The 17368-nt window shown below is 34.6% G+C and overlaps 2 protein-coding genes and 1 pseudogene across 3 annotated transcripts; 2 read left to right on the top strand and 1 right to left on the bottom strand.

The window, feature by feature from the left end:
• Positions 1-1230: 1230 nt before the first annotated feature.
• LOC143613538 (NADH dehydrogenase [ubiquinone] iron-sulfur protein 7, mitochondrial-like) lies at positions 1231-4239 on the top strand. The gene is made up of 2 exons (XM_077087217.1): positions 1231-1618; positions 3968-4239. The coding sequence occupies exons 1-2, from the start codon at positions 1242-1244 to the stop codon at positions 4200-4202; spliced, it is 612 nt and encodes a 203-aa protein (XP_076943332.1). The 5' UTR covers positions 1231-1241; the 3' UTR covers positions 4203-4239.
• A 2958-nt stretch (positions 4240-7197) lies between these two features.
• On the top strand, positions 7198-10417 carry LOC143613536 (uncharacterized; annotated as a pseudogene). The gene is made up of 6 exons (XR_013150133.1): positions 7198-7474; positions 8479-8747; positions 8843-8935; positions 9032-9103; positions 9197-9313; positions 9404-10417. The product of XR_013150133.1 is annotated as an uncharacterized LOC143613536 (transcript).
• A 1888-nt stretch (positions 10418-12305) lies between these two features.
• Positions 12306-17002, bottom strand: LOC143613532 (ferrochelatase-2, chloroplastic-like). The gene is made up of 8 exons (XM_077087213.1): positions 16667-17002; positions 16435-16578; positions 16250-16351; positions 15451-15554; positions 15234-15360; positions 14350-14502; positions 13398-13498; positions 12306-12623 (listed from the first exon to the last, which is right to left on the bottom strand). Exons 1-8 carry the CDS (start codon positions 17000-17002, stop codon positions 12311-12313), a joined length of 1380 nt encoding a protein of 459 aa, XP_076943328.1. The 3' UTR covers positions 12306-12310.
• Between the last annotated feature and the right edge of the window lie 366 nt (positions 17003-17368).

Below are 17368 nucleotides of genomic sequence, written 5' to 3' on the forward strand. Positions count from 1 at the left end.
ACAAATTTGACGATAAATCTATTCTGCATTCTCAAACTTTTAAAAATACTCAAAATTTTCATTTTTGGCAACAAATTTTGACCAAAATGTAGTTAACTTGTACCAAACAATCTATTTACCAACTTTTGACCCATAAAATCAAATTTAAGTTCTACAAAAAAACCCAAAACAATTTTCATTTGAGAAACATGATTTATTGTTGATTTTTGGAATTCACCAAGTATTTTGAATATATAGTAAAATAATATGTTAATAATTATATTTATAAAAATATATAGATATTATATAAATATAGTGTAAAATGAAAGTGAATAATTATTTATTTATTATATATATTAGGGTATATTAGTTTTGGAGGGAAAAAATTATGAGAATTAACCAAAACCTGACAAGTGTCCACATTTATTTTACTTTATTAGAATAGGTAGATAGTGGTAGTGTTAAATGGTGTGACAATTTTTTTGATTTAAATTTGTTTATGGCCAAATACCTTTAAATGTAGCTTTGGTGAGACAAACACTTGATTTCGGGCTGATCAAGATACGGCAAAAGATAAGAAGTCGGTACAAGCGTTTTTATGTTAACTACGTGGACTATTTTTGGAGATGTGTGAATGAAGGCAATTATGCATATTTTTGTTTATGCTATAAATGTGGTGATTGTTTTGTTTTTCTTGGGCTCTACTTGCCACATTGGGTATAAAGGTATTTTTTGAAATACAACGTAGCTGTTTTAAAAAAAAGTTTTTTAATATGTCTATATTGGTGACGAATTTGGCAATATACATGTGCCCCTTACCAATATAGTTTTAAATAAAAAGAGCTGAAATACTAGATAAAGAGCAAACACATTAAAATTTAGTAGAATTCACGTTAACTTGTTACCGTCATTGACAGTCTAAAACATCCTTGTCGAACCATCCTATTCGAACCCGTGGGCAGCATCCTAGTAGATAACCATCAGTCTATTTAAAAGTGTTACCTTGTAACAACACTAACCATAAGCTCATTATTCGATTCATGATATCCATCAAAACACGAAGATACCACCATTATCAATCATCTTATACCTAACATAATAACATTAATTAAATAAAATTCCTAACTCCAACCCACCCGACCGACCCGACCCGACCCGACCCGACCCGACCCGACCCGACCGTCTCAACATAAATCCACCCAACCCCACTTCTTCATCTTCAACACAACACAACACAACACAACACACAAACCCTCACTCCAATGGCTCTCCTGGCGAAGCAATCCCACCGCCTCGTGTTTTCCCAACGCGCCATCCACACCACGCTCCCAGCACTCGCCGAATCGTTCTCCTCTCCGGCGCCGTACTCTCGGCCGGGCCCACCGTCAACGGAGGGTCTGTCAAAGACGGCGGAGTTCGTGATCTCGAAGGTGGACGATCTGATGAACTGGGCCCGGCGTGGATCCATCTGGCCCATGACGTTCGGGCTGGCGTGCTGTGCGGTGGAGATGATGCACACGGGAGCAGCCAGGTATGACTTGGATCGGTTTGGGATAATATTCAGGCCCAGCCCCAGGCAGTCGGATTGTATGATTGTGGCTGGTACTCTCACCAACAAGATGGCTCCTGCTCTCAGAAAGTAAGTTACTTGTTTTGGTTTTGGTTAGGGTTTCATTACTATTGAGTATGGGGTGTGCACGGTTCACTTCGGTTCCATTGTTAAATTAGCCAATCGCTTTATAGTTAACCCGTTTGGTTCGATTGATAACCAAAATCAAATTTGGGCTAAAACTTTTACTTAGAAATACATGAAATGAATGTATAAGCACATGAAATGGAGATATAAATACATGAAATGGAGGTATAAAAGCTAGAAATATATGAAGATATGAATGGTTCGGTTCGGTTAACCAAGGGTCAAAAGATAAACGATAACTGTGGTTCAGTTAATTGCGGTTCGGTTGCGTCGGTTTTCGGTTTGGTTTGGCTAACGGTTCGGTTATTGCTCACCGCTAAATTACTGTTTATGCTTGTGTATGTTTGAAAGAAAGATGGTTTTTTTGGCCACTGGTAGCTAATTTGAATGAATTTTAGGTTTGTCTTGTTTGTGCTGCTTAAATTCTTATTTTTAGGATCAATTGAAATTCTTGATTTACTAGTCGTATAGGGCTGTGCAGTTTCATTTATGTTAATCTCCTTTTCAAATATAGCTCAGATCATCAGATTGCTTAATTGTTTCACTTTTAAAATACTCAAATAGGGATGTGCAACTTCATTTAGTTGGCTTATGTTTGTAAGGCGCAAGGCTAGCGCTTTAGGTATGCAAGCCATATGTACAACCAAAAGACGAATCTTTATGGTCTCTTTTGCATAAGTCTGCCTTATTTTGTACATATTGGTCTTCTTCTTACCCTAATTTTGAGCAGTTTTAGCCCACATGTGTATTAAGCGTTGCCTTGAGGCATTTTTCAGATCACATGAGGCACACTTTTTTAAACCAAGATTATTAGCTTGGCTGTTTGAAATTTTAATGTATATTTAAACGTTTACTAACGAGTAATTTACAATTGAGAACATGTAAAATTTTGGTGCCTTCAATTTGAATTCATTCACAATGTCTTAACCTTTCTCTTACATATCTAACAAATTTACACGGATTGCATGCAGTAGCTTGGTAATTACATGTATGGCAACTAGTAGCTTATAAAAATTTGAGCTTCTGTATTCTTTCTTTTTGTATAGGATTTTAAGGATTTAATGAGTGTTGAGTGTGGTCTGTTATACCGTTTATGCTTGTGTATATTTGAAAGATGGCACCTACAAACAAACCAGCACTCACAAAAAGAAAGCTGTTTTTCTGGCCACTAGAAGCTAGTTTGAGTGACTTTTAGTTTTGTTTGTGCTGCTTGAGTTCCTTATATTAGAACCTATTAGTTTTTTTTTACTATAATTAACAGTGTACTTAAGACTTTAGTGGCCATGAATCCATGATTATAGCTGGTTTGAAACAAAAGTGCACTGTGGAGCATCAATTGTAAGGTTTCACTTTGAGTCTAGGCTCATTGTATTTTGCTGTGTGTGCTTGAAACTCGAAAGAGCCCCAAAATTTATCTTTCAAGCATGAATAAAATAAGGTTGGGCAATTACGTGACTAATTCGTCATGTGTTGCTTGCTTTTTCGAAGATAGATTGCTTAAATGTGTCACGGTCAAGTTGCTTCATCAAATGATATAGAAAACTCATGTCACGCTCACAAAAGCACACAGAAAAATAGGTAGCTTGATTTTTTGAATTTTTTATAACAAACTTATTTAAAAAGTAAATTTGGATATATAAATTCGAATACATCCACAATGGCCTTTTATTTCATTTTATTTTGCTTCTTTAGCTAGTTGGAACTTAGTACCAACTACCAACCACATTATACGTGATTTTACAACTCAATGCGCCTAGTACACATTTCACTGCAAATTTGATTCTAATTATTAAACATCACATAATAATTTTAAAATGCACATGAACACGCCTTCTTTATTCTTAGTTGTATACAGGTCTGTGTGAAGTTGGTAGTTGTATACCTAATTTGCATGAACAAGTCTTAGCTATGTTGGTTTGCTATCATTAAACCTTACCTTGTACTTTCTATTCGTGGAAATATACTACACTAAAACACAACTTATAAGTGAGCATGTAAAACGGTGACCTAGGTTGAAGCCTTGGTGAACACCCTTTGATGATCAAGTCAATGATGTTAGGATCAACATATTATGTATGTAACGTTTGTGGACATGTATGTATGTTAGCACGTTAACAGCGCCATCTTTCTATCCATCCATTCACAAACAAATTGACCGACATCTCACAAGAATTTCAATTTCGTTGATTCTGCTTTGACCAACTTTGCATGACATTCATTTGACCAAATTCTCGTGATATGTTTAAAATTATTACATGTTGGATTGAAATGGTAAACTCAATTCACTTGCAGGGTGTATGACCAGATGCCCGAACCAAGATGGGTGATTTCCATGGGAAGCTGTGCAAATGGTGGTGGATACTATCACTACTCATACTCTGTTGTTAGGGGATGCGACCGGATCGTCCCGGTTGACATATATGTCCCTGGGTGCCCACCCACAGCCGAGGCTCTCTTATATGGGCTTTTGCAGTTGCAGAAAAAGATCAACCGACGCAAGGACTTTCTTCACTGGTGGACTAAGTGAGGTTTTTGCTGCACTGTTTTCTGTTTTTACCAAATAAATTGTGTGTTTGCTATGTATCATGCAATTATTAGACACCCAAAGTGGTTTTTCTCTATGGCGGATTGTTTTTGTTAAGACGCGGATTGAATAAGACACCTAAAAATGCTTGCTATGTTTGCAAATTCTGTAATTGTTTATTTAGTGCTTGATTTGCATGAAGTATTGTAACTTTCGTTTGGATACGTATGATATTATAGAAGTTTGCAGGGATTTATATGATTTTTAGAACTAGGCTTGTATATCTTATTTTTAAAGTTTTTAAGATATAATTCTCCCATTTATATGGTGTATGATTTTGCCATCCGAGTCAGAATTATCCTGGAAGTTCATTATATGCTAAAGCTATCTCAGAGCATTCATAATTATATTATATAATAAGTAAAGCTTTTTAAATGTTACATGTCATCACCATGGTGATCCTTACAAAATTTTTTCTTCTCTTTCTTATTAATAATTTTTTATTTCATTTTTTTTTCTTTTTAATCTTTCATTTTCTCTTTTTAATAATTCTTTTCTTGATTTAAAAAATTTAATACCGGCATAAATGTTTTATTTTGTTTTATATAAATAATATTAGGTTTTTATACGTAACCAAATTTCATGTTAATTTTAAATAATGATTTCAGAAATTAAGGTTTTAAATGTATTATATTTGTTAATTAATATTAAGATTTTATAAGAGAAGATATTATTGGATGAAAATGTAAGATTAATTTAAAATTAAAATTTCAATAAACTTTAACTTATTAAATATATATAATATTTACTATAGAAGTTTTTTTTCTTTCAAACCCTAAAAAGAAAATTTCACTATTGATTTATTCTTGTGTTTATGTTAAACGAGCGGGTTTATTTAACCAACTAAAGTGTCAAACATGGTTCAGGCAAAACAGTTTATTATTAGAATGAGTTTTGGTCCATGGATTAGTTTAAAAAAGTAGTCATTTACAACTTCATTTTTTTAATTGGCTATTTAATTAACCCATAATTTATGTTAAGGTCATCATTTTAAAAATCCACAAATATATGAACACTGGATTATATGTTTTGGTTTTTCAGTTGAATAAGACAACTTCTTACCTTAAGAATACAAATGTTAGCAGATGATAAATTAACTTGTATATCCTTATATTATTAAAGATTTCAAAAATATAGATTTCTTTATTGAACGAGTTATACTTGCACCAAAAAATGAGGTCATTTAAGAATTTATCAAACGTTTGCTATCCATGTTTTCGGGAGATGAAAAATTTTACTATTATTCAGATGGTATATATCAGACATAAAATGATACGTTACAAGAAAGTATTAGTTTCCTAATGTTTTGAATGGCCTCAAAGTATAAGGTTGTCAAATCATAGGTTAGTCCTAAAAGACGGTATTGAAGTGATGCTGCTTAGATGACCTATGCAATGAAACTAAACTACATGTGAAAATACAATATGATAACCGTATTATAGAAGCCGAAATCATATCCGGAAATAATATTGGAACTCACACTTTTATCCTACACCTTTAGATAAAATAATTAATTTCAAATAATAAAATTTTCACTTTATTTTTGTTTTTAATGAAGATTAATAAAAACTAAGATCAATCATTATATATGATTAGTTTGTTTTTGAGATAATTTATTTTAACTCATGGTCAGTTATGTGTTGCGTTATCTAGAATTAAAAGTAAAAACAACGTGAAACTACTAAGATTTGATATAGAAATAAAGTTACAAATAAAACAACAAATATCGCGTACAAAGTAATTAGAGATTTATGAATTTGGTAAAAACTTTTTATTTTCATATTATGTAATGTGTAATTTATTCTTTCATAAAATATATTTTTCATATATTTTGAACATATTTTTTGTATTTCATATTATATTATTATTTAAATAAATTTATTTATTCATACCCGTGTACTACACGGGTAACTAACCTAGTATATTCATATATATATCACTTAGAACATTCACATTCATTTTCTTACCATACATTTATATATATTATATAATATATAATTATACTAATAATTACTAGAGTTTCTCTTTCATATTCTTCATTTTTAATTATATAATACACTTCTATACTTTTATCATTATTACTAAAATGAGTAACATTTAATTTTAACATGATACAATGAAAGAATAATATGTATTAACTACTAAAAATAACAAATTCTAACGAATCCTTGTATCAGTTTGAAGTAACACAGTCTAAGCCATGGTTTAGATAAGTATTTCGTCATTTTCACATGGTAAAACCACTCCGATAACTAATGATTACTAGCCACACTCAAGATTTACAAAACGAACAACGCCATTTTCCTCGTTACAAGAAAGGGGGGATTCCATAACCATAGTCTGGCGTGAAAATTAGTAAGGTAAGTGGCGAATAAGTATGAGTAAGAGCCTAGGGATCGGAATGTGTTACATGCTGGAGGTGCTTTCTTGTTTATAGCCGAAGGGATGGAATACTTTTAGATAAGATGTCGCTCTAAGAATATCCTGTTGGTCCTTTTTGTGACCAACGTTAGTGGAGATAAGAGGAGGCCGATTCAACGGGCCCATCATGTAGTGCGGCGGCTGCCTCCTTTTCTGTCCAACGATTGTGGGCCATTTCTTGCACGTGTGACCCAGATCCAGGCCCATATCACTCCACCATTCTAGCATGAAGGTCACCCATCTTAATAACACAAACCATTAACATAAGTCTTGAATATTTTGTAAAACAACAAAAATCATTAAAATGAATATATTTTACCTGTCAACATTCAAATGGTTAGTTGAAAACTTTATATTTTTTACCTATTTCACCTCTTTATATTGTTTAGGATATGAAATAGTAGATAGGTATTATCTACCAACCGGGTCCAAGTATATAACAAACAAACAAACAAACAAACGAACATATATCTATCTATCTTTCTAATCTGAGGCTGGCTAGGGTTTTACTTTACACATGGCTGACGACGCACACTACCGCCAATCCGGCGACTCCGTCAAACGCAAGTACGAAGACTCCTCCTCCGTGGCTCCGTCGTACAACAGCGTGCCTCCGCCCATGGACGAGATCCAGCTCGCCAAACAGAAGGCGCAAGAGATCGCTGCTCGTCTCTTTAATAACGCCGAATCCAAGCGCTCCAAGTTTGATAGCGACGGAAGCGGGTGGGATAATAATAATAATAATAATAATAATAATAATAATGAGAGCAGAGATTATAGCTCCGGTCCTACTGGTATGAATCTTATATCTATTGGTTTTTTTAAGTTAGGTTTTATAATTGATGATGCTTGTTATCTTATGCTTATGATTATTAATTAGTTTAGGATGCCGCTTTGTTTGTTGTTCGCTTTAGTTTGCTATTTCTTGATTGCTTTTCTCAACCTTACAAGTTTCTTTGCTTAGATTTAAGCTAACTGATAGGACTGTGAGTGTCAACAACCCGACTGTTTGTGAACCGTGTTTTTGTTTGTTTGTTTAATAAGCGAATGAACATCAACACATGTAACATGTTTAGTTCATTCATTCATTTACATTTGTCTCCTTTTAACTATGTGACTTTATAGTTTTTTTAGAAATAATTAAACATCTATAAGACTTTAATAGGTGCTCTTTTATGACCGTTCGTTTGTGTTCTTATATATTTATTCGTTTGTGTATGTTTGTGTCTATTCATTTATGTTCTTTTGTGTTTTTTCTTATGTTCTTGAACTTGTTAAGAATGCTATTGAGCAAACATGAACGATCACAGACATGTTCCTATTCTTTAACGACTGAATATGAACAAGAAAGTTAGTTTGTTAAGTGCTAGTCTTCAGAGAAACTTAAATGAATGAACAAGAACATGTCTTTGTTCTTGCTCGTTTACTGTTCTAGTAATGGCGTCCTATATAGACATTTTTGGTTGCTTAGTTTTGAGAATTTTACAATTTTAGGGAGTTTAGTAATGTTTTTGTATGTTAAATCCATGTTAGTTTTATTTTTTTTCTCTAATTAAGATCATTTCATTGATCTCTAATTAGAACTGCTACTTCAGTTCTTCAAAGACTGCGTGATTAGATTATCTCTCAAGGTTCATCTTTAAATGAAATTTAGTGTAACACATCAATCATGTTGATTGCAATTGTTCATTTGAAGTTTTGATGTAATTAACCGGTTTTTGCGTTTGTTTTCTTTAGTTTGAATGTGCTGATTGTTTATGTTTTATGAATTCATGTTTCAAGATTTTAATCATAACAGATTATGGACATGCTGCACCTTCAATACCATCTTCTTATAGTTATACAAACTCTAGCAAGAAAATTGAAATTCCAAATGGCAAAGTTGGTGTCATTATTGGTAAAGCTGGGGAAACTATAAAGTATCTTCAGCTGCAATCTGGAGCAAAGATTCAGATCACCAGGGATATGGATGCTGACCCGCATTCACTTACTAGAGACGTTGACATTTCTGGTTCTGCAGACGCTATTGCAAAAGCTGAGCAGTTGATCAAAGATGTTCTTGCTGAGGTATATATTCAAACAACCTTAATATAAATTATAGTATTTTCTGTCTCTAATGTACAAATATTTTGATGATCAAACTTATGTGTTCTGTATACCAGGCTGAGTCAGGGGGTTCTGGCACAATTTCTAGAAGGGTGAGTGGTCAGTCGGGTGGTGGCGAACAGTTTGTGATGAAAGTTCCAAACAAGAAGGTATTATATGTTCAAAAGTAATAGCAATTTGTTTGAAAATATTTTTTGCAAGTGGCTGTTACTTCTTTACATGACATGATTTCACTATGCTTTCAGGTTGGTCTTGTTATTGGTAAAGGTGGCGAGACTATAAAAAGCATGCAAGCCACTACAGGAGCACGTATTCAGGTTTATATAGATTCATTATTATTGTTAACATGGTGAAAATCAACTTTTCATCCGAACTATTTGTAATTACGATGCTTATAATTTATAACTCAGGTAATACCATTACACCCGCCACCTGGTGATACATCAACCGAGAGGACAGTGCAGATAGATGGAACGAGTGATCAGATAGAGGCTGCGAAACAAATGGTTAATGAAGTAATTAGTGAGGTATGCTGTATGCTTGTATGTATATGTATGCATATATACATGTTTCTAGTTTATTGAAGTTGATAATGATTAATTATAACTATAATGTAGAACCGTCCAAGAAATTCAATGGGCGGTGGATATTCTCAGCAAGGTGGTTATCAAGCTCAGCCTCCCACAAGTTGGGCCCCACCTGGTCAACAAATGCAGCAACCTGGTGGCTATGGCTACTATGGTCAACCTGGTGCTTACCCTGGTCAGGGTGGTTACCCCCAGATGCCATATGGCAGTGGGTATGCCACTGGGTGGGACCAGTCGACAGGCCAGCAGACTGGTCAGGGTGCTGGTTACGATTATTATGGTCAGCAGCAAAGTCAACAGACTCAACCACCTGGTGCTGGTGGACCAGGATCTACAGATGCATCAGGTTATGGGTATGGTCAGCAAGGTCAAGGTTATGTTCAGGATGGATATTATCAACAACATGGTTATGGTAATCCTGCGTCTGGATATAATGTTGCGGGTCAAAGTCAAACCACTGATGGTCAAACTGGAGGGTATGGCGTGCAGGGTGATGGCTCTACTCAAGCCCCTCCAACTTCCGCACCTCAATCTGGTTATGGTCAGCAGTCTGGTCAAAACCCAAGCTATCCATCTCAGAGTTCTGGTCAACAAGGGTATGGAAGTCAACCTGGATATGGCAGTTATGGACCTGCTCCGACACAAAAGCCGTCTGTAAGTCAACCTACTAACGGGCAGTCACCTAGTGCAACTGGCTATGGTCAACCGTCATATGGTGGACCACCTGCTTATGGTGGTGTGGGATATGGTCAACCACCATATGGTGGACCACCTGCTGGTCAGGCAAGCTACGGGGTGCAGCAACCGCCAGCGTATGGCAGTGGATATCAATCTACTACCGGTTATGGTTCTGATGCAGCAGCGTCTCAGGTGCTGCACCTGGTTCTAAAGGCTCACCGCAGCAGAGTTAAAGAGTAAGTGATGGTTTTAATGTAGGATGTAGTGGAGTTGATACCAAGGATGTTTTGGATTGCTTAATGATTTTGTTAATTGGTGGATTAGTTATTTTATGGATGGGAGTTTCAGACATGTTTTATGAACATGCAAATCATACAATTTTATAATTGCTTATTCTTGTAGTTTTTCATACCAGGTATCATTGTCAATGTTTATTAATGCAGTATGCATCTTTTATCCTTTGCATGGTTGTTTGGTATCCAGCATATGAAAAATGACACTTGGTTTCATTTCGGTAAGGCAAATGATTTTTTTAGTGTGAGTTCACGCAGACCGGGTTTCACACGTGGAGCACAATTTGCTCTGGTCACTGTCAGCTCACGGCTTCCATGCTGACCACTTACGGTTAGCCTTAGGGGTTGTGTAGTGAGGTGGTGTTCCTAGCCAACTCACCGTTAATCCATTACGCGCTGGGTGCAAAGGGCATGGAGCCCCTTTGGGCGCTACCTTGTTAACAGGTGTGGAGGCTTGAGGATGTGTGGTCATAGTTTTTCCAACCATTCAAATTTACCAACCTCACATTTTTATTAAAAAAAATTAGATGAATTATATTTCTGTTTTAGTTAAATAGTTACACATTAAAAAAAAAGTTGGTGAGAGTCCATGTGTAAGTGTTATTGTGTTATGTAGCAATCGTATTTTCATTTTTTAGTTAAACCACTACAAATAGTCTTGGTATTGCATGGAACATTGATCAGATAAAATGTTATGACTCGTGCTGAATATGCTTTTAATGTTTGTACACTGACCACATTAAGGATTAGTGTATGAAGACTAGAGCAAATCAGACAAATCACTACCCAAGTATCATGCACGTTGGTCATCTACAGTTGGTGGTTAATCAAGTGATTAATTAATTGCTTCCCCTGAATCTTCTAAAGAGAATATTTAAATGAGGGTTAATTCTTGTAACGACAACTACAAGTTTAAACACTACAATCAAGATTGAAGGATACAATCTACAAGTTCAACAGTTCTTATAACTCATAAGTCATACAATACAATGATAATTTGAATTCAACTGTTTATTTGGTAAGTAACAAACATTAGGGTGTGCATAAAACGACATGATCCGTAACCGATATAACTAAACCAAACTAACCAAATCCAACCCGAAATCGACTGTCCAGTTTGGAGTTTTCAGTTCCGTCCTCTCAAAGCCGAAAAACCAAACCAAACTGACTTTATGACCATACATAATCTACTAAAACCAATGATGCATGGATTAAATCATTCTACTCACAATGTTATTAAATTTATAGATTACCATAGCCATAATAAAATCCCACCTATAACTTAGGGTCCGGGAAGAGTGAGATGTAGGCAAACCATACCCTTAGTTCAAGAGAGAAAGAGGTTGCTACCAGTAAGAACCTCGGCTCTATATCATACAAAGCATAATACCGATAATATATAGTGCTAGTGTGTTAATGATGGTTTCCATACCGCATAATTAGAAAGACAACATGTAACAACATAAAAGGTTATTAGTAACACATACGCAAGCAAAGTCCATTAGTAACACATACCTCCCTAAAAGGCCCATTGAGTTTATAGATTATGATTTTTGATTTTACATAAGTAATTTAAAAAAAATAATAAATAGCATAGTACAAGTGTTTTATAAATTTCAACGTTTATCAAAGGTTTTATCAGCTCGAATGAAGCCGGGTTTAAAAGAGTCAAGCCTAAAATATAACTCATAATAAACAAGCCTATTATAGGAAAAACCCGTATTGCACATCTATAACAATTTAGAAATCATCTGTGATTATACTTTTCACATTATATTTATATTAAGCGAACCAAAGTGACGAAACAGCTTCTTCACCAGGTCTCAGTTTTCACAAGAAAAACAAAACAATCAAATTCAATCTGTAAAAAGTAACAAAATTCCCGTTCTCGTGTATTCTAACCGTCTCTTTATTTGACCCTTTATCTTCTTCAAAAGCAACCTCAGTTTTTAACCCAGTGGAACTCTTAGACGTTTTGACTCTTAAATGCAGGGAACACTAGCAATACTATAAACGCTAAGAAAGAACCTAAGATCATCTTGATAGCATACCCAACTGTATTTTGATTGACACTAGTCGACCCACTAGCAGATGTAGACGTTGTCATTGCTTCAGCAGAAGGCAAGGCTTCAATAACCGCATCAGCTAAATCAGTTATAAACATAGAGGTGCAACCGAGAGCCGGGACCCGCCCCCAATTTTCAACCCCGGATTCAAGAGCCAACTCTTTGTATTCCATATCTATTTCTTCAAGTGTCTCTATATGTTCACTCACGAAACTGCACATTCACAAAACCAAACACCAAAATGAGCAGGTTGGGCAACATGCAACGGGTCAAAAAGATAATTAACCAGTAAACAAACCAAACGAACACGAATGAAGCATGCTCTGTGTTCGTTCGTAACTTTAATTGTACAAACGATCTACTATCAACACTTAATCGAACAGAGTTTTCTTGTTAATGTGCGTTGATTAAAAAAATGAGCGTGCATATGTTCGTTTACGTTCATTCGTTAATAATGCAAACAAAGAGTTCAGAAACGTAAACGAACAAACATCACTGAGCTAAAACCGATTAAAAGTAAATGTGAACAATGTGTTGGGCCTGAATAGCTAATGAAACTTTTAGACTAAATTGTAATGGGCCTAAAAAATATATTAACAAACGTAAACGAACGAACTTAACCATATGTAAACTAATGAGCGTAAACGAACGAATATGAACACATTTAAACAAACATTCATGAACATAAATGAATGAACGAGATATGTTTTCATGTTGGTTCGTTTAACTAAATGAACAAACTTTTTTGTTCATGTTCGTTTATTGAAGAAACGAACATAAACGAATCTCCCGCCGAACGGTTCACTGAACATTCGGTTCGTTTACAGGCCTAGATAAATTTACGCTAAGCGTTGGGTCAGGTTGGGTGAGTCACATTTTATTCCAAAATTTTAACTTGCAAAATTTTTGGTCACTTCAACAATAACAGTAACAACATATCTTTGAATAAAATGATAAAAAATTAAAGGCTTAAGTTTAAAGCATTACCTAACAGGAACCGCAAGGAGACTCTTAACACCACTTTTGCCAAGCTCAACAAGTACTTCATCAGTGTAAGGTTTCAACCACTGAACGGGCCCCACTCGGCTCTGATATATAAAGAAATAAAGAAGACAAAAATGAGACATCATAAATAATGAGAGTATTGCATACATCCCATTGTAAACTTCACTAACTGCATATTTATCCAACACGGATGACAGAACTACAATTGCTTATACCCCCTGTAAACTTCACTAATTGCATAATTACCCAACCAAATCTAAATTGCATATATCCTTTCCCTTATTGAAATATCTCATAATGAGAAAAATACCCTTTCAACATTTAAAAAACCCTTTCAAAAAATAACAAACTGATTCCATTTTTATGATTGCCACTCGTATTTTTTTATGGCTGTTACTCCAAAATCTCGTAATAAAGAAGAGTAGAGTAGATTATACATAGACAAAAGTGGGTAAATATGAAAATCTCAAAAGGACCCCAAAAAAAAGAACAAACTAGTTAAAATGGGTAAATATGAAAATTTGAGAAATTTCGTATAAAAAATATTAGTTAAAATGAGTAAATATGAAAACTTGAGAAATTTCGTATAAAAAAATATTAGTTAAAATGAGTAAATATGAAAATTTGAGAAATTTTAAAGTTATAGTAAAAATAGTGCTTCCATAATTTATTGTTTAACAAAATAAATCAAAATGAGTAAATTTGAGACTTTTTTCATTAAGAGAGTGGATATATGCAATTTTGGTTATTAATGAAGTTTACAAGGGGGATACATGCAATTTCCCCATAATATAAACAAACCATCATATACATAAGTGTCGTATTGATATAATTCTTTACACTTCCCGTTTAGTAAATTATTGTCTATAGAGCAAGATATAAACATAGAAACAAATAAACGACTAACAGAAAAATAAGAAGTTAAATGGATAACCTGATAAGCGAGTTTGTGGTCATTGTTAATTCCTCTAGCTTTAAGTTCTTGCATGATTAAGTAAATGCAATCTTCCATTTGATCCTTATATGGATCACCAGCATCTCTAACATAACTAACAGGAACCCCATGTGCACTAAAGAATATCATCACCTACAAATTTAATCCAAAAAAACAATTTTAAAACTATATTCAGCATGTTCTCGGTTTCTGCTGCAAAAAAAACTTATTATTGATAGCTGACAATATGAACCCTTTTTTAAGTTTAAATGGGATGGGTGGATGCCAATCAAGTGTAATGTGTTGCCGTGGCGAGCGGAGCAGGACAGGATTCCTAATAAAATTGCTTTAAATAAGCGAGGGATGGATCTTAGCGAGGACAGTTGTCCGTTTTGTGAATCGCATCAGGAATCCGCTAATCATATTTTCACTGGTTGTATTTTTGCAGCTGAGATATGGGATAGGAATGCCGTGTGGTGCCGTTTGGATCCTATTTTTGTGTTTGAAATTCAGGATATTCTTGTGTTAGCGAAAGGTTTAAAGAAGCCGAAACTCGACAAAAGGGTGGCCCATTGTATAGTGGTTACGACCTTATGGAGTATGTGGAATGCAAGAAATGAGAAGATTTTTCAGGGTAAAGAGGCCAAAGCTTTCGAGGTGGTGTCCAAGATTAAATCTTGTTCGTATTTTTGGATTCGAAATAGGTCTAGATCTAAATCTATAGAATGGAACGATTGGTGTAAATATCCTTTTGGGTTGATGTAACTTGGTTTTCCTTGCGGCCCTCGTTTTGAGGACTTGCATGTCGTTTGTGGTGAATGAAGTTTATTTTTCAAAAAAAATATTCAGATTTCAAATTCCAAATAAACAGAAAATGAACTAACCTCTTCAGGTGAACCAAAAGTTTGCAATTCTTTCTCAATTAAATCAGCCATTGATTTCACATAACCGCCACGTTGATACCATGATTGAATAATAGCAACAGGAAGTCTTGACAAAGCATTATCATCTCTGAAGATGTTAACTCAGATTACTTTTTGCTAAATGAAAGAATAAAACAATTAAATAACACCAAATGATGAAATTCTGATTTTGTTTTACCTAAATAGGTTTTGAAGAACACGGACACTTGAACCAGTTGTGGAAATTGAATACTGAGGATAAAGAGGAAGCACAACGAGCTTCTTGATATTGTCTCGTTTAATCTGACATGATTAAGAAATAAGCATCACTATTAGTATTTTAAATAGGCCTGCAAACGAATCATATCTTCGACATGAAGTTTGGTTGTTTAATAAACAAATGAACATGAACAAAATTTTCTGTTTATTTAGTTAGACAAACAACATGAAGATGTCATGTTTGCTCATTTATGTTTATGAACTTTCATTGATGCTCGTTTATGTTTGTTCATTTAAGTTTTTTGGTTTAGTTTGTTAACCTTTTAGACCCAACAGATAGATGTTCATGTGCACTTTTAATTGGGATTCGGTAAATTATGTGCGTTAGTTTATGTTCGTTCATCCATGTACCGTTAGGTTCGTTTGCTTATGATCATTATGTCCGTTACGTTCATGAACCGTTCGTCTATACTAATAACGGACGGCCATAAAACGAACACGAACATGTTCATTATCTTAAGGAACGAAGAGGAACAAGAAAACCATGTTCGTTTAATTGTTCATGTTCAATCGTTGCTCAGTTAAAGCTAAATGGAGTCGGACAGACACTGACATCCCCCGCTCGTGTTCATTCGGTTCGTGTACACACCTAGTTAAAATCATGTAAACTCAAGCAGGAATGACTATAGTTTCCCCATTGGGCCCGCCAAATAAACTCTAATTTTTGGGAGAATTAAGTTGTTTGTTACTTTGTTTAACACTTAGTAGTTAATACTTGCCTGCTGAACAGCTTCCTCAGTAAACGGGTGCCAGTAACGCATGGCCACATAGACATTAGCAGCCACTTTCTTTGCTTCAAGTGCCAATTTAAGAGCATCAGCCTGCAACAAACAACAATGTTGAAGTGATTAATATTAATATTAACATATTACAAATTTTCTGATAAATTTATAACATACATTACCTGTTCATCTGTTATCTTTCTCAGAGGTGAACCACCTCCAATTGAAGCATACCCTTCTTTACTTTTGGGTGCCCTAAGTGTAGAAATGAGTCGCGCCAAGGGTCGTTGTAGAAACCTAAACAACCTTGGGAGACGAATGATGTCCTGTATCAATAAACATTAATAATAAAACAGAAGTATTGAAATTAAGTTGGCATAAAAACTGATACTGAAATGGGATTTAGTAACATACAGGGTCAGCAAATAAATTATACAGAAAGGGTTGAACATCATTAAGTGTATCTGGGCCTCCAAGATTCAAAAGAAGTACTCCAACTTTATCTTCATCAACATGTGAATGAGATTCAATAGCAGTTAAAGGTTTAATACACGCTTCTGCAGAGCATAAGGTTTTTCCAGCTCGGTTTCTGTTTTGAACAGTATCCAATTGCAAGTTCTGGAAGGTTCTTCCAGTTGTACCAGAGGTCAAAGACGATTGATGTGGTAGCTGACTAGCATGACTGCAAGTTGGAACTTGAAGGTTAATTGTAAGAAAATAACCATGATAAAATTGTAAGAAAATAACCATGATAAAAATTTCCAAGTATTAACTTTTAACCTATCAACAAGGCAACCCTAGAGGCTTTATGGTTTCTTAAAGATGCTTATTTGGAAAACCTATAGGAATAATAGCATAATACAAATAAGCCAAAAGTATACATCACGTATGCAAGGTGTTTGTTGTTTGAAACATCTAACAATTATTTATAGATGATACTTTAACTTGTTAACTTTTAATTTGTAAACACTAAAATGTAAGATATTCTCATCATCTCTGGTCATATTTTTTCAATCGATGGTGTAATTTGTTCGAATACTCAAAACCCATTGCTCAATCGATAGTCAAATTTGTTTCAATCAGATTTGAAAAACTCAACACACATTGCAATCGACG

This window comes from Bidens hawaiensis, unplaced genomic scaffold (assembly GCF_021521415.1).
Source record: "Bidens hawaiensis isolate Kalapana, Puna unplaced genomic scaffold, B.hawaiensis_p1.1 tig00037700_1, whole genome shotgun sequence".
Lineage (NCBI taxonomy): Eukaryota > Viridiplantae > Streptophyta > Magnoliopsida > Asterales > Asteraceae > Bidens > Bidens hawaiensis.

Coding starts and splice junctions, on each gene's coding strand:
- LOC143613538 (XM_077087217.1), top strand. CDS start 1,242: ATGGCTCTCCTGGCGAAGCAATCCCACCGCCTCGTGTTTTCCCAACGC. Junction 1,619..3,967: donor ATGGCTCCTGCTCTCAGAAA/GTAAGTTACTTG, acceptor ATTCACTTGCAG/GGTGTATGACCAGATGCCCG.
- LOC143613532 (XM_077087213.1), bottom strand. CDS start 17,002: ATGGTTATTTTCTTACAATTTTATCATGGTTATTTTCTTACAATTAAC. Junction 15,555..16,249: donor CTGAGGAAGCTGTTCAGCAG/GCAAGTATTAAC, acceptor TAATCATGTCAG/ATTAAACGAGACAATATCAA. Junction 15,361..15,450: donor GTTCTTCAAAACCTATTTAG/GTAAAACAAAAT, acceptor TAACATCTTCAG/AGATGATAATGCTTTGTCAA.